This window comes from Schistocerca nitens, chromosome 11 (assembly GCF_023898315.1).
Source record: "Schistocerca nitens isolate TAMUIC-IGC-003100 chromosome 11, iqSchNite1.1, whole genome shotgun sequence".
In the NCBI taxonomy this organism is placed as follows: domain Eukaryota; kingdom Metazoa; phylum Arthropoda; class Insecta; order Orthoptera; family Acrididae; genus Schistocerca; species Schistocerca nitens.
This window is the reverse complement of record NC_064624.1, coordinates 103,459,115-103,481,993: the sequence shown is the minus strand read 5'-3', so window position 1 is coordinate 103,481,993 and position 22,879 is coordinate 103,459,115. Positions and strand designations below refer to the sequence as shown.

At 41.1% G+C, this 22,879-nt stretch overlaps 1 protein-coding gene across 3 annotated transcripts in view; it reads right to left on the bottom strand.

The window, feature by feature from the left end:
- The window catches only part of LOC126213133 (sorting nexin-13-like), a 399,760-nt gene that overhangs the window by 272,875 nt on the left and 104,006 nt on the right, over window positions 1-22,879 (bottom strand). For all 3 annotated transcript variants that reach the window (XM_049940749.1, XM_049940751.1, XM_049940750.1), the window contains exon 7: window positions 8,876-9,051. In XM_049940749.1, the coding sequence (XP_049796706.1) occupies window positions 8,876-9,051 (176 nt within the window). The remainder of the gene's footprint in view (window positions 1-8,875; window positions 9,052-22,879) is intronic.

Here is a 22,879-nt window from a genome sequence, read left to right as displayed (position 1 = left end):
ATTCCTTACACACCTGTGATGTAAATGCTCAGTATATATTCTCTTGATTAGCATACAATATACTTCCAATCTCTTTCTTCCAGTAATCTTCATAGCAAAATTACAATTATTGAATGCGGTTATTCGGCATGGAGAAGATCCTTGAAGTCCTCTCAACACACACCAGAGAGAATATTACCAAGAGCAATTATGCGCTCATGAAATAGTAATAGTACTGTACTACTTTGCGCATCGATTCTGTGAGTATATAGATGGTTAAGTAGGAAACGTAATTCACTCATAGAATTGTGCAGGAATAATTAGTAGAATATAAAGAGATATTACAGCATCATGCAAATTCTCAGTCAAATAAGAAATTCGAGAGACAGCCATCTGCGGGCAAATTAATGTGCACAGTCTTCTGTGATAGCCAGGATGTGGTTCTTTTGCAGGTCCAGGAGCCTGGAGAAACTGTCAATTCAGCATGCTACAAGACGACACTGACTAAGCTGAAAGCCCGAATTTCCAGGGTGAGGGCAGTGAAGGAGACCGACTTTCAACTGTGACATGATAAACGCCGGGCCCCACACCACTTTTGCGACCACACAACTCATTACAAAATTTGGCTGGACTGTGTTACCACATCCACCATACAGACCCGATTTTGCTCTTTCAGACTTTCATCTCTTTGAGCCTCTGAAAGATAGACTAAGTGGCTAACATTTTCAATACTCAGATGCAGTTGTCAAAACTGTAAGGACATTTTGCTGGATGGTGAGTGTTCACTTAAGATGAGGCTAACATCAGGAGTGGCACAGGGAAGTGGGTAAGACCACTTTTGTTCTCTATGTGCATATCTCCCAAATAAAAATAGTAATCGGTAACTGCCTGCTGATGACACTGTAGTGCACATGAAAGTGCTGTCATTGAGCGACTGTTGGAGAAACAGAATGACTTGGAAAAAATTTGTATTTGCTGTGAAGAATGGCAGAAATGTGGAAAATTGTAAGTCAAACCAGATGAGCAGGGAAAACAATCCTGTCACATTTGAACACAGTATTAGTGGTATGTATCTCCACAGAGTCATGTCAGTGTACTATTGCGAAGTGTGTAAGGTCAGTTGAAGGAAAGGGAAGTGTTCGAAAACAGTTTACTGGGAGAATTTTAGCAAAGTGTACCTCATCTAAAATGGTGACAACACACGGAACAATAGCATGACCCATTCTTGAATACTGCTCCAGTGTTTGGTATGTCTGCCAGGTCAGATTAAGGAAAGACATTGAAGTATTTTGGAGGTGTGCTACTAGATTTGTAAATGTTAAGTTCAATCTACACATCAGCATTATGGAGACATTCCACAAACCTAAATGAGAGTACCTCAAAAGAAGAAAACATTTTTCATCAGAAATAATACTGAGAGAGTTTACAGAACCAGCATTTGTGACAGGCTGCTGGATGATTCTACTGCAATATGATAGGTCTCGGATAAGGACTACAAAGACAAGACAAGAGATATCTGCCAGAATGAGATTTTCACTCTGCAGCGGAGTGTGCGCCGATATGAAACTTCCTGGCAGATTAAAACTGTGTGCCCGACCGAGACTCGAACTCTGGACCTTTGCCTTTCGCGGGCAAGTGCTCTACCATCTGAGCTACCGAAGCACGACTCACGCCCGGTACTCACAGCTTTACTTCTGCCAGTATCTCGTCTCCTACCTTCCAAACTTTACAGAAGCTCTCCTGCGTAGGTTCGCAGGAGAGCTTCTGTAAAGTTTGGCAGAAGTAAAGCTGTGAGTACCGGGCGTGAGTCGTGCTTCGGTAGCTCAGATGGTAGAGCACTTGCCCGCGAAAGGCAAAGGTCCAGAGTTCGAGTCTCGGTCGGGCACACAGTTTTAATCTGCCAGGAAGTTTCAAGAGATGTCTGGGTTCATACAGATAGACATTCTTTCCTCACGTCAGTTGTGAGTGGAGCAGGGAAGCGAATAGGTTCCAGTGGTACAAGGCACCCTTTGCCACACACTGTATGGTGGCACAAACAGTTGGATGTAGATGTAGATGTAGGCTAGAAGTCACATATCTCCCACTACTGGTGCTACAATGAGTGCAATGGGGCCACATTCCTACCCCATACGGCGACTTTTGTGTTCAAAAATAAGTGCACTGGAGTTAATGAGCACACGTAGCAGCAGCTTTAGATGACAAATTACTGTTTGCAGCGTTTTGCTCTGACTGTTAGTAAGAGAGCTACAGTTATTTAAGTGAGCACCCGCACAAGCTGCTCATCACGTTAGTGCCAAAGTGATACAGAAACCGCTTGAAGAACCGCATCTTTATGTGAAGTTTTTCTACAAACTTGGCAAAACTTCCATAGAGACACTGCACGTGTTTGACCAAGCAGACAGGCGGGACTGCGAGTTGCACTCAGTGCTCTGGCTGGCTCAAGCGTTTTCAACAGGGTAAATGTCGGTCGATGACAATAACGAGCCCGGATCGCTTTTCACATCGACAGGTGAACGTGTCGAGCGAGTTCACGCTGCGATTCGTGAAAATTAATCGTCCAGCTGTTCAAACGATTTCTGAAAGTGAGCAGCATTTTAGGACCGAATCGTGAGAAAGCTGGACTCGGATGTTGCATCGTGACAATGCACTGGCTCACACACCTTTCCTCGTCTGCAGCTATCTGGCAGAACATCACACTGCTGTGGTGCCCCATCCACTGTATTCAACAGACATAGACCCAGCAGACTTTTTACTGTTTTCCAAACTAACCACGTTGAAAGGATATCATTTCCAAACCACAGAGGTAGTTCAGGACAATGTTACCAGAGACCTGCATGCCTCCCAGAAAATGTGTTCCAGGAGGCATTCTGGATGTGGAAGAAACGATAGGAAAGGCATTATGCAAGTAGATGGGACTATTTTGAGAGGAGGAGGTGCTTCAAAATGTTGTACAATTAGCAATAAAGATGTTTTTGAATACATGTTGTAAATGTACTGCCTCTCCTTCCCACCAATCAGCCATCTTTCCCCAATCCTCCCCCCCCCCTCCCCCACTTCCCTGCTGCCCCTATTCCATTACCACCCATTCCACTCCTCTCATCACAGGCATCTCCTCCACAATCGAACACAGTAAGCAGCCACACGATCCACCAACTTCGCTGCAACCACCACGTGGCATTCTGCACTGACACGACAGCTAATGTTTCGTCTGTCAACATAAATGTGGAGTCACATACCTGAGAACTTATTCTGTATGCCCGGATGTTGTTATTTTTGTGGCATAAATGATGGGACGATGCCCAAACAGTGAGGTGAACCTACGTTTTTCTCCAAAACATAAAAAACATACTAGCAACAGAGCACACGATTCCCTTACGAGGCCTCACACTCTCTGGTAAGTCAAAACCTCCACTCGTGCATACGGTGAAGGAGGCATACCAGCACGTGCTACCTGGCAATTTCCAGCAATACCAGTGTTGCCGATACTGATTAGCACTAACTGAATCGATAAATAAGACTCGTCGTCAAGGAGATACTGTGTTGCGAGACAGTACGGCAGACCCCGAACAATATTGCAGACACTCTTTGTAGACGGTCTCATACTGCAGTACGGAAGGTTACGACACAATATCGAGAAGCAATGCAGTGAAAGCATTTGACATTAACAATTTCGGCAGACAAACAACTGACAGGATACGCACGTCAATCTTACCACCACCAGAGTGGTAGTGCAGCCACTGGTCGTGTTTCACCGTCCGAGGAACTAAAACAGGGACGATGTGGGCTGCCACGCTGCCCAAGAACAGGAGTGGTCTCCCCTGCTAACTGCAGACAACTGGAAAGGCTGATTCTATTGTAACACTCCCCACAGTGAACTAGGAAACAGCTGGGTGTGCCTAGGATCCGGAGAGCTGTAGAGTGCATTGTGGAATATGGCAGAGAAAAACTGGTGCTATTACCATTTATAATCTGTTTCGATTAATTGTAGCATATACTGGCGACAGAAGAGAAACGAGTTGTACAGCAACAAGAGTCGTAGACACAGCTAGGTACGGTGGGTTGTGGTAGTCTTCACTCGAGTAGAAATAGTAATGTTACTGTGAAGTAGTATTCTGTTAAGTGTAATAATGCATATTGTCTTTTTATTTGGCAATGTAAGGGGAAAAACTACTGTTCTTACTGATAATTTGCCCAAGGCAAAAATGTAACCTATACTACTACATAAAGACAACTGGTTGTTTAATACTGTTACCAAAAATCTGTACAAATTCTTTACTTCAAACTTTTACACTTTACTCTTTATAAACACTGAAATAAAACAACCCCCTTGTTTTACATTCCTTTTTTGATACCGTAATAAAATATTCTCCAAAGAGGCAATTTATTGAAAGTTTTGTAATTCCAATTGTATGTAGTATACCTGCACAAAATGAGTGATTTCTTATAATACATTAAATTTCATAAAATTTATTATTTCATTTGTTTACATGTATGTTATATTTGCCCAATATACACTAGCATTATTTTGCATTCACTAATTAAGCCATAATTAAGAAAAATTATGTTGGCATTGTTGTTTTTCACTATTTTTTGTAATGTGATATATATCTTATGAAAAAATCTTTTATATTGTATATGCCAGACAGGGCATAAAATACGAAAGGTTTCTTGTATAGTTCTTCATAATAACATTGAACTTTTAATTGTTAGTTTTATAAATTTGCACTTGTGTCGCATGTCAGTGTAATAATCTAATTCTTGTACTACAATGATTTTGTGACTATGTAGTCTGTTATGTGGAGTGGGCTCCCACCAAGAATAAGTGGTGCAGCTTGTCATTAATAAACCACTATGAAATGACTTGGTACCTGGATTATTTCATGGAAATCTAACTAGATCCAGTTTGCAGATGAAATGGACCGGGACAACAACTACGATAGCAGTGGCAGGAAGCAGATTACTCCGAGTTACACCGAACTGAGATATGTATAAGCAATGAACTAAACTTTATATGTCACTGCAGAACTAATTACTAAAGCGTAATGTTTGGAAACTGTTCTAGCAGTAAACATATGTATTTGTCTCAGAGTTATGTTTCAGTGGTGGAGACCAGAGTGATCAGTAACGAAGACCCCTCTTTGATCATACATTATTGATGTCATTCGAATAGAAGTCTAACAATAAACTTTTCAAATTCTCTGTTTACTCAAATGATCGTTCAGTGATTATTTTTGTTGTATTTTTGAGCAATAAACAACCTGTCGCATGACAATAAGTGGCATTTCCATTTTTAAACAACTGTCACATGACGACAGAAGACTGCCTTCGTTATTATCGGCCAGCCTGTTCCGAGTAAATCGGAAACAAACTCAGTTTTCTGGTGTTAATCAGTGTGTTAAATGTCACTGGAGTAAGTTAAAATAAATCTGTAGAAAAGGAGATGGAAAAGCAAAAGAAACATGTTGGCATTAAAACAAAAATTAGAATTAATTGAAAGACTCAGAAGGGGGAAATTGCTGCCAAACTATGTGGCTGCAACAAAGAAAATGTTGCAATGATAAGAGTGCAGTTTCATTTTCTTTCTTGGATTAAGTTTTAACTACAGTACCAGAGCATTTAAACCATTTGACAAACTATTTCTCTCGTGAATTTTTTTCTCCTTGTATATAATTTTAAACAAAAAACTGTATACAGAACTATATGATGTTTTGTTTTCTTTCTCGCAGTTAGTTTGAAGAGAAAATGACAAAGTTGTATTTATGGCTTATCGACTTCTGATTACAATACAACTACTACTGAATTTCAATAGTCCAAAATTTTGTAATCCTGCTCGTTCCAGGATTATAACCGTGCAAAATACTGTCACTGAAGCTACCACCCTCACAGACCCAGGAGATGGAGAGATGTCTCTCATTCCCTTTATACCAAATATCCCAATCGATTTATTCATTCATTTTAAGCAACTTCAGTTTCCAGTCAAGGTTTCATTGGCAGTGACAATAAACAAGACTCGAGGTTAGAGAGAGAAGGGGGTCAGGGGGGGGGGGGGGGGTGGAGAGAGAAAGGGAAGCCAGAAATAGACAGAGAGAAGGAGAGATGAAAAGGGGGGTGGGTGTGCAGGAGGAAGAGGAAGCAGACGGGAAGGGGGATCCAATTCATATTTAGCAAATGCAATGCACTGCCGGATTCACTAGTAAATAAACCAAACTAAAACAGAAACAGTCTGCAGAATGGCACTGGGTCAAATGCTCTCTAGAAATCTACGAGTACTGAACATGACGTCTGCTCAAAAAATTCCAGAGCTTTGTCCACAACATTTTCTTACACTTACCTTTTACTTATTGTGCATTGTCTCCTTGAAAATACACTCATCCACAATCGATAGGCTGCTCCCAATGCCATCAGAAACAGTCTAGGTACGTCTCTTGCCGGATTGTGCGAAGCGCCATCTGCGAATTTTCTTTTAATTCGTCTATTGATCCATATCTTCACCTTTTCGAGGGAATTTTCAACTTTGGAAATAAAAAAAGGTCCTCAGGGGTCAGGTTCGTAGAGGTACGGAGGGCGAGGCATCACAGTGATTTCATTTTCTGTGCGACAGTCACACACCAACAGGGACAAATGTGGGGATGCGTTATTGCGATGCAAGAGCCGTTAATTGTCTCGCCACATTTCAGGCAGTTTTCTTCTCACATTTTCTCGCAAGCATCGCATTCCTTTTTTATAGTACCATCGATTAACAGTTTGTATCTGTTGAGGCATAGTGCCGTATAACGATCCTGCCTTGGAGGCGGTTAAATGGGAGATGTGTCTCAGAGCTGGATAGTGACAGATGGTGACGCGATACTGGACTGTCCTCTATCAGCCGATAGAGGACAGTATTGGATAGGGGGACTGTGAAGTTAGTTTCGATTGTGCCCACTAGAGTGCACTAAAGTCATAGAATGTTTTTCATAAACTGTTCTAGTATTTTCATAAATTGTTATTATGTCTTTTTGTGTATGTGAAATGTTATATTTCGAAGTAGTATGGATATGGACAAGGGGGATTTTTGTATAATAGATTTGTAAAGTAAGTTTATGGTAAAGGGAAAGTTAATTCAGGTATGAATAACAATAGTAAATAACTTTATGCATAAGCAAAACTTGAGCATATTAGATAATTACGTCGGTAAAAAGTGCAGTCGTTAGGTTTACTATTTTGCGATTGGTTATTGATGAAAAGTGTGGATTGACGCGGAAGAATGTTGTTTTGCTATTGGCTGTTGAGTAAACTGACCAATGGTAAAGCAATATTCTTCGCGCGCCTTTCTCTGCTGGTAGAGAAGACTTAGAGTATTCTAGAGAGGAGTCGAAGGCTATTCGTGAAATAGATCGGACGTGTGTAGTAGTAGTTCCGATGGAAATGGTAAGTTGCAGGATCTAGTTGTGTTTCATACATCAAAAGTGTGGTAAAGTGACGGCATAATGATTCTGATGTGGGTGTAGCAATTTCGGAATTTATAAGTGAATTTTGTGACAAGAAAAGATATATCTTCCACGTGGCGTATTGAGCAGGTCGGTGGCTAAAAACTGTGACTGCACTTGGTACCGACAGACTTAATATTTAGCGAGCATTATCGATCTAAAACAATCAGTATTTTTGTAGCTATTACGTTTTCGGGAAATGCAACACCATAAACTTGCTAACATGGGTGAAAGGGATTGTGAGTGACTGTGTTAAGACTAGCACGCGCTTGGCAGTGATACTTGTTCACCTAAGTTTCAGAATATATTAATTGAGGACAAAATTTCCAACCATTCATTTCATATGAAAACTTTCTCCCGAAACGTAGATTAGTGACTTTAATTGCAGCCTGGTTCACGTCGAAGTACAGTAGGTTTCACACAGCTTTCCTACTGATGATGTGCTGACACAATGTTCACAGGTAGGTGCAGGTCCATCATAAAGGGATGGAACGAACTGCGCCGCCACACTGTGGCACGAACTGACGATGAACTAATCCTTCAAATTCAAAGAAAACTATCAGCGTGGCTTTGACATTTGACCTGACCTGACCTGGACAAACTTTCTGGACCCCCTGCGAAGATTGAACCTTTGTTTCAAGATCATAACCATAGACCCTTGTCTCATCAGTCATCAGTTATGATTCTCTTAAGGAACATCTTGTTCTCAATCGTGTGATCCGAAAACTCTTCATAAATTGCGAGGCGAACGTCTTTCTGGTCTTGATTCATGATGCAACTGATATGTTACATTGTTTTGCAATCTCTCTGACAGTCTGTCTGTGACTGGCATGCACCATTTCACTGACATTCCTGACACGAGTGTTGTCGGTATATGTGGAAGGGCAGTCTGAACGAGGATCATCTTTAACTTCCGCTCGGCCGGTTTAAACCGTGTGAACCGTTTGTAACATCGAGTGCGGCTTAAGCATTCATCACCATTGGCTTCCTGCATCATTTGGTGTGTGTAGCTATAAAGGTTTCCTCGAGTTTCATCCAAAATTTAATGCAAATGCATTGCCCCTCTTACTCTGCCATCTTGAAATTTGCAAACTGTGCAACACAGCATTCTACTCAATAAAGCACTGAAAAATAACTAAGAGACATACAACAATGAAACTTCTGGCTGTTACACATTAAGCACAGGCATGTGCAATGGTGCGAACTGCATTTCGCTCCAACATACCATTGGTACGAAATTACAACTGTTCCAGAATTTCTCGAACAGACCACATATGCCTGTTGCTGCCTGTCCACTGTTCGTAGGACATCGTGTGAGGAAAACGTGAGAGGAGTTTCGCAATAGCGACTCTCTCTAAATCTGTCTCAATCTGTGGAAAGCAGCTGCAGCTGACGACTGCAAGCGAATGCAGCAGATGCCGCCCACTCACCACGAGCCAGACGATGATCTGGTTTATGTAGTCCGGGTCGGAGAAGAGCGCAAACAGCGGCAGCAGGACGGAGGAGACGAGCAGCTCGCGCAGCAGGAAGCGCAGCGCCTTGCACTGGAAGTCCTCGGGCGGCAGCAGCAGGAACATCACCACCTCCGACAGGTCGCGCAAGAACTCTGTGCGAACAGCAGAAAACCGCGTGTCACAGGCTTAAACTCAAAATGTACAGGAAATATTGAATTTCTTTCCTGCCAAAATAAATACACTTCTCAAAATCCGGAAAATAATTTCACTCGATTTAACGGAAGACTGACTTTCAAACTCCGTACCACTAAGAAATTTATAAAGCAAATTATTTTTGCAATACAGTCTGCCAGTGTTACTACCTAACAGCATTATGCCTGACCCAACTAACTGCTCGAGCAGTTTATGCCACAACTCGAGAAATGTTGGGATCTTTTCAAACTTTCTATCACCTCACAGTTTAGTGACTTCTGTCAGCAATACCTCAATGCTATGTCTCAGTGCTATTAATGTACTACAGAGTTTAATAGTAAAACAAATTGCAGAATCTTCTATGATGCACGTCATACATATAAACAGCATCCAATACATAAATACATAATCACAGTCACAATTTTCTCTAATTCTCGAGATTTCACTAATCTTGCAAGATCGTGACACCTGTAGGTAGTCCCTCTGTGACGGGTCTTATTGCTGAAATACATGGTGTTTCAAAATTAATATACGGGTTTTAAGACTTTGTAGCATTTATTACATTCAACTTACAATTATAAATAATACATCACATGAAAGAGCAACTCAAGCAGTTTTGTTTTTGTACCCGTACACAAATGGAAGAGAGAGGAAAGAGCCAAGAGGGACTGAACAACATGTCGAACAAGTGAGAGCCTTTCACGCGTACCCTCAAGGTATCAGTTCGGAAGGGTAGTCACGAATTAGCAGTTCCAGTGGCACCATATTCACACACAAGCTGACTCGACGCGACTTTTACATTTGGGGATTCATAACAGACCTTGTGTATGTGTCTCCACTACCCACTGAGCCACCCAACTTAAGAAACAGAATCATTGTAACAATTATACCAGACCCCACTGAGCGGGGTCAGGAAGAACTCCCATACTGACTATGTCAGACAAATGGTGGTCACATTGAACTCTTGTAAGAAAAACTGTTACAGCTGCTCTTTCATTCTATGTATTATTTGCAATTGTAGGTTGAATGTAATAAATGCTACAGAACCTTAGTACCTGTACATTCATTTTGAAATGCCCTCCGCATAAACCAGTGGTCGCAGTTACAATTAAGTTTTGTATCATTCTATTATTATTATTATTATTATTATTGTGTGACACACACACACACACACACACACACACACACACACACACACACACACAAACTAGCACACATTTCATCTTTGCACATGTATCATCAAGTATCAACAGCCAGATGTCTTAAGGGGGGTAGGACGTCAGACGGGCTGACTTGAAGCAGGAGAGGCACCACAGGACATTTTAATTTCCACTATCTATACTTTTACAAATAAATTCATAAAACTTTGCCAGAATGACCAGAAAGGATTCATACTCATAGCAGTGGAAGTTCAAAAAAGTAACAAAATAAATTTTTTTAACATGTGAAATTTCATCATTTTTTCACTTACTATTGGCTGCATTTGTTGCTATAGGTACACTTTTCTTCATAAGTAAGAGAGATTCTTCAATGAATTTTGCACAACATGCGAACCATACTTAAGGGTTTATGAAACTCTAGAATTTATTTAATTTATGAAAAACTGAATGAGCTGTTACATTTTAAACTTCATGTTTAGAAAAAAACTCAAATTTTATAGTTAATTATATCAATTTTTAACACAGTTTTTAATAGATTTGGAAACTTCTAGAGTTTCATACACCTGTAAGTATGGTTTGTATGCTGTGCAAAATTCATCAAAGAATCTCTCTTACTTATGAAGAAAAGTGTACCTATAGCAACAAATGCAGCCAATAGTAAGTGAAAAAATGATGAAATTCCACATGTTAAAAAAATTTATTTTGTTATTTCTTTGAATTTCCACTGCTACGAGTATGAATCCTGAATCCTTTCTGGTCATACTGGCAAAGTTTTATGGATTTATTTGTAACAGTATAGATAGTGGAAATTAAAATGTCCTGTGGTGCCTCTCCTGCTCCAAGTCGGCCCATCTGTGGAATCAATACTTTCTAAGTGATGAGTTACCCCAGAAAATTATTCCATACAATATTACTCAGTGGAAATACACAAAATATGTCAACTGGTTGATATGTTTGTTTCCAAGATTAGCAATGACATGAAGAGCAAACATAGCTGAACTTAATTGTTTTACATCAATATGTACAGCCAAAAATTTGTAGCATTCTACCCTACTTACTGACTCCGGTTTATGTGATACATCACCTGTTGGTATGGCTATTTCTTGTACAGCTACCTAATAATTCTTTGGAACTTCCTGGCAGTTAAAACTGTGTGCCCGACCGAGACTCGAACTCATTCTGGAATTCTTTGGAAAATATCATGTACTAACTCTTCTGTTGCTTCCTCTCTAATAGGATTTATTATAACACTAGTATCATCTGCAAAAAGTATCACTTGTCCTTGTAGAATGTTAAGGTCACAGGAATGTACTCAAAATTGAACCCTGTGGTACTTCTTTTGTGATTTTACTTCAGCCACTAAAATTTTCCACCTTCCTGACACTGTCTGAATTATTCAGCACAACCTTTTGCATTCAGCACAATTCAAACGAGCTGTGTAGAAAACCATCACTTCCATAAAACTCGAGTTTTTCTACATGCGTAACATGATCCACATAATCAAAGGCTTTGGAGAAATCACAAAAAATACCAAGTAGCTCTTGCGCAGCTACCATGACTTAGGAAGCCTGTATGCACGGACGTGTAAAACATTAAAAGATCATACCTAATGTTATAAAATAAACAAGACATCAGAGAATACTCCAAGAGCATCGGAATTTCGTGAACCATACTAAAATGCATAATCCAGCTTCAAGTGCACATTCGTATGTTCACATTCGGATGCAAAGTTTCTTGGAATATCAGTACTGTTATTATCTCAAGTTTGGTTCTTCATTATGACATTATGTCATCCATGCTAGAAGATGAAAACATGCACTTGAAATGCAACAAACAGTTGAAACTAACCTTTGTTTCAAATAAACTGACTGCCTCAGCAGAAAATATTAATAAAAGCCAAATTTCTTTAGCCAACCGACAAAAATAACTTTACCAATTGGCGACTCCGTAGAGTGCTGTGTGCACAACGACCATATACGTGAAATTAGAAGGAAGGTCAGCGTTGGCCATAATATTGATGGTTTATTGACAGCACTCATGATGTTCACTATGTGCTTGAGAATCAATTTTGCTGTCAATAAACCATCAATATAACAGCCAACGCTAACCTTCCTTCTAAAAATAACTTCATTGTTCCGCAAGGTGAATAATATTTAACTGTCATAAAGGTGAAAATAAAATAAAATCTGAAACTAATAAAATATTTTAGCCTTCCGCTAATTATGTGGATCTATTTTAATTCACTTGATAGCTCCCGGCCACAGAAATTTGTGTTTTTATTTGACGTGAGAGCAATAAATGAAGAGGAAACAGCAAAATCACTAAACGTAATCACAGGTCACGTGGAGACTACCCACCTCCCCACTACAACTCAGACTGCTCTGTGTATCAGTCCCGGATCTACGATACTTATGAACTGGGGCAATAGTAGATACTGGGGCCCTCTGGCCCCCTCCCTCGAGTGTTTGAGGTAGGATGCCAAAAATGGTAAAAAATCGACTTTTCAAAAATATGTTCATTTTGTACTGCACATCTTTCTGAAGAATATGATATACAAAATGTAAGTGTTCGAGGAGATGTGCGAAAGTGCAGTGCCACACCTCTTCACACAGCATCCTTCTATCACACGTCACTGTATTTCGCTCTGTAGAATTCAAACATGTATATTTTGTAATGGATGTCATCAAACTGTATTCACAACAGCTGAAATTAAAATGTCCTGTGGTGCCTCTCTTGCTACCAGTCGGGTGGTTTGACATCCTGCCCTAACCTTTTCTTTTTTTTAATAACCCTATCAATTATGAGAGTTTTTAAAAAAAAAGACAAGAAAGACAGTAAATATTTCTTCATTCCTTAAGTCTGAGCATTTTTTTCTCACTAATCTTGCTACAGCTTTACATGGCGTGCTTTCCTTTCTGCAAAAGAATCTATTACCCCATAAAAGTTCGTCAAACATTTTGCTACGTGAAAAAACAAAATGTCTGTGTCTGATATTGAAGAAGCTGTTAATACAAGTAGTACCCAAGACTGGTGTGGTTTTTCGATCTGATTACGTCTATTTTGTCACTGGCTGCTAGATAAAAAGAAATAGGCCTGTCTAATATTGCAGCAATTGTAACGCACACCAAATAAATGAGGCTGTTTTCGCACAAATGGTCATTTTTATAATACGACAGAATATAATTCACAAAGTACCAATATAAAATGCCTGTTAGACCTACTACGAGCAAAAAGTGTTAGGTTAGGAAATAGTTTCACATTTCATTCACACGCTCCAGCTTCTCAAGCACGAGATCGAAAAGTAATAGCAGTCATAGAAGCAGCAGCAGCAGTAATGTTACGAAATTTTTATATAAATTTGGAATCGTCATATTCTTCCACAATTTGTATGATGTCTCCGTTTATTCTCCTTTCTCATTCTAACAAACAATCTTGTCATCACTAATTCTGTAACATTCCTGCCAGTGTCAGAACTTATTCTCCGATTAGGCGTTATTATGAGTTCGTAGAAGGCGTTTTCCACACTACTCCCAGAATAAAACCAAGTGGCTGCTAGCTGGGGACTTTACAACTGGCACTTACTATCGTAGCGAACTGGTCAAAAATTTTTTGTCTGTTTCTTACCTGTTAGTCATTTATTTCTGCTCTGGTAATCTGAATCTATGGATATTGCTAGTAATTATAACAATGTAGATCATTCGCAAACCGAGTCAACCACATAAACAACTGGCTATTCGTATTATCTCGTTCAGCTTTATTCCGCTCAGATCGTGTAACTGCGTCCCCTTTTGTCTGCAGGTACATTTATTTCTAGATGTGACAGGGTTTCCTCTGGCAGATACATCACTAAATCGTTTATTTAAGAGACCACCCGACACTTTTAACAAAATGGAGATTTTGATGGGATATTACTATTTGGAGATAAATACATTGTTTATTTGGAGATAAATACATTGTTTATTGCAGAAACAGCCTATGTTCCATATAAGAATTGCTATTAGGGAGTTGTGTAAATAATGTGTTTATTTCAGAAAGAATCCAAGCACCATCACTCAGGTTCTTTCTGCAGTAAATTCATTCTACCTCTCATGGCAGTTGGTGGCCCTGTTAGGATTACGTGTTTCATGACTGTTCTTTTGTTTTTACTGAGTCTGTTGTTGTTGTTATGGTAATAAACATGGAGTGATCGAGTGTATTTTTGTAGTGAAAATATAGGTGTATTTAGTGGTTATTAAGTAGTGTGCATTTCTTAAACCGTCTGACAGTTCATACAATGAACCTAATCCTACGCGTAAATGTGGAAAGAGACGTGGAGAAAAATACAATTGGAACGTTGTCCGGAAAGCTAGAATGCAAGGACTGAGGTACGTGTCCCACAAAGGAAAAGAGGTCGCCCAGAAAGCCCCACCGAGCATTGTAAACTGAAAGTGTAACTGTAAATGTTATTCAAAACTTACTGAAGAATCTATACAGGCACTCTGGAATAACTTTTATTCTTTGAAGAGTAAAAACACTCAAGACAACTACTTGCAAACATTGGCTGAGGTTATGCCAGTAAAATGTAGGCATAAAACCCCTAACATAGAAGAACAAGGTCAAGATGAGATTCAAGAAAATGCTGACATGCCTATTTATGAATTATGTAACAACAAAAAATCACACTCTTGTAAATACAATTTAAAACTGAATGGAGTTCCAACTCAAGTATGTAGAAATGTTTTCTTGCAAGTTTTTGGCATTTCAGACAGCAAAATTAAGAGAATCAATAAATGTTCTGTCCTTAATAAAGGCCCAGTGGAGAGGAGGGGGAAGTCAAGAAGTGAAAACCGTGTTTCAGGTGAAATTTGTGTACGCATTCATAAACAAATTGAGATGTTTGATGTGAAAGTCACCCATTATAGAGGCAAAGCTAAAAATACCTCGACACATGACTTGAGGTTGTAAAAATGTACTATATGTTCATTCTACATTATCCTCATCTACAAGACAGAGTTAAGTATAGTTTCTACTACAAATACTTCAAAGAGACCTTCTCATATTCACTTGGTAGGCAACAAGTTGATGTTTGCTCAACATCTGAAAGATCATCTGTAAAACTGAAAGACAAAGATCTGAGTGAAAATGCTAAGTGGAATGTAGCAGCTAAAATGGTTTTGCATAACAGGAGATCCAAAAAATATTATTCAGCTATGAAAGAAGCATCTCAGAACAAAGACGACACTATGGCACTGGCATTTGACTTATGTATAAAAAAACAAATCACAACCCACGGTTGCTTCATCAGGAAAGAGGGAAGGAGAGGGAAAGACGAAAGGATGTGGGTTTTAAGGGAGCGGGTAAGGAGTCATTCCAATCCCAGGAGCGGAAAGACTTACCTTAGGGAGAAAAAAGGATAGGTATACACACACTCTCTCTCTCTCTTTCTCTCTCTCTCTCTCACTCACTCACTCACTCACTCACTCACTCACTCACACTCACACACATTATATATATATATATATATATATATATATATATATATATATATATATATATATATATATATATATATATAAGCAGACATTTGTAAAGGCAAAGAGTTTGGGCAGAGATGTCAGTCGCGGCGGAAGTACAGAGGCAAAGATGATGTTGAATGCCAGGTGAGGTATGAGCACCAGCAACTTGAAATTAGCACACAGACCCAGTCTCTCCCATCTACTCAATCTCCCACTTCCAGCTCCACTCCCCACAAAACTTCAAAATTCCAATCAACACAATCTGGAACCACAACACCCTAATTCAGTAGTTAACCTTTCCTCCAAACCTCTCTCCCAATCCGAAACCTCTGTCCTATCCAAAGGCCTCACCTTCAGCCCCACTCCCAGATTCAACCAAACAGCCCTTGTCAAAGATTTACTGTCCTTCACTCGTACTCTCTGCTGGAAATATCACTTTGCCACGAAGAAAAATAATCCTAATCCTACTCCTAACGATCCAACTCCCCAAGACACTATCCAAATTGAACCCTACCTGGAACAGTTCCGTCCTCCGTCACAGCGTGACCCACCTCCTCTTCCTCAAAATTACCCTCTCCAAACCTTCCAGGAATTTCTCACTTCCAGTCTTGCCTCTCAATCCTTCTTGAAAAACCTTAATCCTACTCCCAACATCACCACTGCTGAAGCCCAGGCTATCCGTGATCTGAAGGCTGACCGATTCATCGTCCTTCTTCCGGCGGACAAGGATTCCACGACCGTGGTACTTGATCGTCGGGAGTATGTGGCTGAGGGACTGCGTCAGCTTTCAGACAACACTACATACAAAGTTTGCCAAGGTAATCCCATTCCTGATATCCAGGTGGAGCTTCAAGGAATCCTCAGAACCTTAGGCCCCCTACAAAACCTTTCACCGGACTCCATCGACCTCCTGACCCCACCGACACCCCGCACCCCTACCTTCTTCCTACTTCCTAAAATTCGCAAACCCAATCATCCCGGCCGCCCCATTGTAGCTGGTTACCAAGCCCCCACAGAATGTATCTCTGCCTACGTAGATCAACACCTTCAACCCATTACATGCAGTCTCCCATCCTTCATCAAAGACACCAACCACTTTCTCGAACGCCTGGAATCCTTACCCAATCTGTTACCCCCGGAAACCATCCTTATAACCATTGATGCCACTTCCTTATACACAAATATTCCACACGTCTAGGGCCTGGCTGTGATGGAGCACTTCCTTTCACGCCAATCACCTGCCACCCTACCTAAAACCTCTTTCCTCATTACCTTAGCCAGCTTCATCCTGATTCACAACGTCTTCACTTTTGAAGGCCAGACATACCAACAATTAAAGGGAACAGCCATGGGTACCAGGATGGCCCCCTCGTATGCCAACCTATTTATGGGTCGCTTAGAGGAAGCCTTCTTGGTTACCCAGGCCTGCCAACCCAAAGTTTGGTACAGATTTATTGATGACATCTTCATGATCTGGACTCACAGGGAAGAACAACTTCAGAATTTCCTATCCAACCTCAACTCCTTTGGTTCCATCAGATTCACCAGGTCCTACTCCAAATCCCATGCCACTTTCCTTGACGTTGAAATCCATCTGTCCAATGGCCAGCTTCACACATCCGTCCACATCAAACCCACCAACAAGCAACAGTACCTCCATTATGACAGCTGCCACCCATTCCATATCAAACAGTCCCTTCCCTACAGCCTAGGTCTTCGTGGCAAACGAATCTGCTCCAGTTCCGAATCCCTGGACCATTACACCAACAACGTAAAAACAGCTTTCGCATCCCACAACTACCCTCCCGACCTGGTACAGAAGCAAATAACCAGTGCTACTTCCTCATCCCCTCAAACCCAGAACCTCCCACAGAAGAACCACAAAAGTGCCCCACTTGTGACAGGATACTTTCCGGGACTGGATCAGACTCTGAATGTGGCTCTCCAGCAGGGATACAACTTCCTCAAATCCTGGCCTGAAATGAGATCCGTCCTTCACGAAATCCTCCCCACTCCACCAAGGGTGTCTTTCCGTCGTCCACCTAACCTTCGTAATCTGTTAGTTCATCCCTATGAAATCCCCAAACCACCTTCCCTACCCTCTGGCTCCTACCCTTGTAACTGCCCCCGGTGTAAAACCTGTCCCGTGCACCCTCCCACCATCACCTACTCCAGTCCTGTAACCCGGAAGGTGTACACGATCAAAGGCAGAGCCACGTGATTTACCAACTAACCTGCCTACACTGTGAAGCTTTCTATGTGGGAATGACCAGCAACAAACTGTCCATTCGCATGAACGGACACAGGCAGACAGTGTTTGTTGGTAATGAGGATCACCCTGTGGCTAAACATGCCTCGGTGCACGGCCAGCACATCTCGGCACAGTGTTACATCGTCCGGGGTATCTGGTTATTTCCCACTAACACCAACCTATCATAACTCCGGGGATGGGAACTTGCCCTTCAATATATCCTCTCTTCCCGTTACCCACCAGGCCTCAACCTCCACAAAGGTCCAGATGAAGTCTGTTCTATGCTGCTACATTACTATGACACTGAAATTTCATCAGATGTCAAGCACCTCATATTGTTTTGTGATGGGCCAACGGCCCAAAATAAGAATCACACAGTTGGGCGATTCTTATCGAATCTCTGTGACAGAAGTCGGTTTGAGACAATTATACATAACTTTCAGTCCGTGAACTCACTTTTTCGCCATAATGCAGGGATTTTGGAAGTATTAAACAGCTCTTCAGGAAGGTGAATGAAATTTATACTCCACATCAGTATTCTGCACTCATGTTTAGGGCAAGTGCATCCCGACGTTTTTCTGTTTATCATCTTACCTCGGATGATGATTTAAATTTTAAACGTTGGTGGCCTACGCCATACAAGAAAACTACAAACTCTGATGAAACATCAGGCAGGGATGTACCGAGAGAACATAAGGAGTCATTCAGAGTATCTAGTGACAAACAGTTTCAGTACTCTAAGGATACTCAAGGAGACGTTGTGGCAAAGGTGTTTATTGGAGGATTTTCATCTACTTTCACTGTATTGAAAACTGACAGCTCACCTGAACTACCTTATGAGAAGGCTTATCCCTTGGGAAAGGTACGTTTATTACAGTAATGTTATTACTCAGATGTCAAATTAGTGAGCAAGTAAAACCAATATTTCATAGCATTACGAAGACTTACTGGGTTTTGCACAATGTAATTTTTGATTTTTGGTTCCAAAAAAAAAAAAAAAAAAAAAAAAAAAAAAAAAAAAAAAAAAAACCAACTTTATTAGCTGATAAAATTAATGGACTACATTGTTGGTTATGAAGAATTTTGACAGCATCATTAAATGGCCAATAACCGAGAACGAAATGGTCGAAGACATGCCAGAGGCTGAATAAAGCCAGAAAGGCATTTACTGTACAAATTTGTATTTTGTGGGTCACTAATGTGTGCCTGTTACATTTTTATAAATAGTGTGGTGTTATTTACTTAATCTTTCATCTTAAAACATGCAAAGATTAATCAATTTACCTGTCTGTTTCTATATTATTGCTACAGGAATTATTAGGAAAAGTGGTTTATTTCAGAAACGCAGAAACAACCTAAGTGCAATATTTTAAAAAATTGTTTATAGCATAGTAAATTTCTTTAAAATTATTTCGTGTTTTGTACATATTTCTAGCACCTTAAAGGTTCGTTCAAAAATATTAGAAAGAGATCAGACTTCAACTTACAATGCTACTCAGTTTTTTTTTAATTTCCCAACAACCTGGAAAAGCATAATTACGTGGTTTCTGCAATAAGCGATACACTTACACTATGCACGCAATCAAAAATGAACTGATGATTCATTCAGAAATCAACTTAGAATGTGTTCAAAAATCAACAAGGATATGCTTAAAAATCAAATGAATAATCGATAGACCAACATGCCCTGGATGCTAGGCACTTTGTAAAAGAAGATTTTTCCCTCAAGAATATGAATTTGGAACCCCCCCCCCCCCCAAAAAAAAATCGAAGCCCAGAGCATATATCCCTGATTGTTATGATAGTGCCATCCAAAACAAGGAGTGCAAGCCCCCTCCACAAAAAACATGACCACACCATAACACCACTGCCTCTGAATTTTACTGCTGGCACTACACACACTGGCAGATGGCATTCGCCGGGCATTCGCCATATCCACACCCTGCTATTGGATCGCCACATTGTGGAGCATGATTCGCCACTCCACACAACTTTTTCCACTGTTCAGTCGTCCAATGTTTACGCTCATTACACTGAGCGACGTGTCATTAGGCATTTACCGGCGTGATGTGTGGCTTATGAGCAGCCGCTCGACCATGAAATCCAAGTTTTCTCACCTCCCGTGTAACTGTCATAGTATTTGCGGTGGATTCTGATGCAGTTTGGAATTCCTGTGTCGTGGTCTGGATAGATGTCTGCCTATTACACATTACAACCCTCTTCAACAGTCGGGGGTCTCTGTCAGTCAACACACGAGGTCGGCCTGTACGCTTTTGGGCCGTGTTTCCCTTCACATTTCCACTTCACTATCACAATCGAAAACAGTGGACCTAGGGATGTTTAGGAGTGTAGAAATCTTGCCTACAGATGTATGACAAGTGACACCCAATCACCTGACCACATTCGAAGTCCGCTAGTTCCGCGGGCGCTGCAGTCTGTTCTCTCAAGATGTCTAATGACTACTGAGGTTGCTGATATCGAGTACCTGGCAGTAGGTGGCGGCACAATGCACCTAATATGAAAAACATATGTTTTTGGGTGTGTCCGGATACTTTTGATCACAGAGTGTCACTTCTAAGCAGATCATTACAGACCCTGCAACCGCTACTGGTATTCATGTGTATACCAGAACCATTTTCCAGTTATTAAATCAAGTTGGTTTGTATGCTCAGCAGCCTGCCAAATGCATCCCATTTCAACCACACTGTCGCCAAGAAAGAGTTCTTTGGGGTAGGGAGCCAAGACGATTACGATGACATTCTGTTTGTGGGGCGCTCAACTGCAGTCATCAGCACCCATACGAAGTCCTAATTTTTATGCAGTCCATTTTTTTCACAATCCAATGCCACTGCCACAAATAATGATGAGGACGAAATGATGAGGACAACACAAACACCCAGTCTCCGGGCAGAGAAAATCCCCAACCCGGCCAGGAATCGAACCCGGGAGCCGCGATCCAGAGGCAGCAACACGAGCCACTAGACCACGAGCTACGGAATGGTCGGTCCGGGTCGAGGACGGTGGTCCAGAGGGATGTCCTGTGACAAATATCGCTCGAGTGTGGGAAGTGATTCTAGCCACCAGTTAATGTGGGGGGGGAGAGGGGAATACGTTACACGCCACAGAATATTGATGGACCATTGAACGTTTACGTGAGGTACTGTTACAGCTGAGCAGTATTGCATGGAGATTATTTTGTATCCTCCCTGCCATTTAGGGGCTGGCACGTCCTGACTTCTGTCTGTGGATGACAGTGCCTGCCCACAAAGGTCTGCTGATGTGTGACACACTAGAAAGTGAAGATACCGTGTGTGCGGAAAGGTCTGTGTACTCCTCGAACCCAAACCCTACAGAACGCACCTCGGATGATGCTCTCGGTAGATGCATCTCTCGATGGACAGTCCCTCCCTGAAATGTACGAGAACTGAAAATGCCTCGCGAGACGAGTGAGACAATATCCTCCCCGATGGGTCCTGAACAGTTTCACAGCCAGCACGAATAACACGTGCAAAAAGGGTCATTAGTGCCTGACGAGGGCATATTCCTTGCTAACAAGGGAACCTCCCCATCGCACCCCCCTCAGATTTAATTATAAGTTGGCACAGTGGATAGGCCTTGAAAAACTCAACACAGCTCACTCGAGAAAACAGGATGAAGTTGTGTGGAACTATGAAAAAAATAAGCAAAATATACAAATTAAGTAGTCCATGCGCAAGATAGGCAACATCAAGGATAATGTGAGATCAGGAGCACCACGGTCAGCGAGAGCAGCTGTGGAACAAGAGGTCCTCGGTTCAAGTCTTCCCTCGAGTGAAAAGTTTAATTTTTTATTTTCAGACAATTATTTTGTGAAGCTCCACAGATTCACAGAGTAGTATTGTTTACGTGATCGTGTGTCAATTGTCAAAGTTCAGGCACTCACACATAATCAACTTCGCTCTCCAAAATTCCAGGACATGTTCAGATTTGCTTGGACATATGCAGGATTTGACAGTCTACACACGGAAAAATTTGAAAGCGTTAAAAACATATGTTTTGACAGAAACTGTTGTAGGTTATGTGACAAACTCTTATGTTTTCATCACTTTTTTGGGAGTGATTATCACATCCATAAGAAAACGTAAATCGGGCAAGGTAGAAAATCTTTTTACCCATTCGCCAAGTGTACAATTTAGGTGGGTCGACAACATATTCCTGTCATTTGACGCACATGCCGTCACCCGCCTCGTATAGGATGTATCAGACGTGTTTTCCTGTGGAGGAATCGGTTGACCTATGACCTTGCGATCAAATGTTTTCGGTTCCTGTTGGAGAGGCACGTCCTTTCGTCTACTAATCGCACGGTTTTGCGGTGCGGTCGCGAAACACAGACACTAAACTTATTACAGTGAACAGAGACGTCAATGACCGAACGGACAGATCATAACTTTGCGAAAATAAAGAAAGTAAACTTTTCACTTGAGGGAAGACTTGAACCAAGAACTTCTCGTTCCGCAGCTCCTCGCACTAACCATGGGAGCACAGCACTCCTGAGCTCACATTATCCTTGATGTTCCCTATCTTGTGCGTGGACTACTCAGTTTGTATATTTTGCTTTTTTTTTTTTTTTTTTTTTTTTTTCATAGTTCCACACAACTTCTTCCTGTTTTCTCGATTGATCTGTGTTCCGTTTTTCGAGGCCTATCCACTGTGCCAACTTATAACTAAATCCGAGGGGAGTGCGATGGGGAGGTTCCCTTGTAAGTGTCCGATATCATCCTTTGTGTGTTATCCTGCTTTCCAGTACGGTGAAAACTGTACCTTTTTTTGTTATAAATACAACACTTCATCTTGTATTATGTACGTACTGTGTTTTGTGTCACCCACCATTGCCTGTGATTAT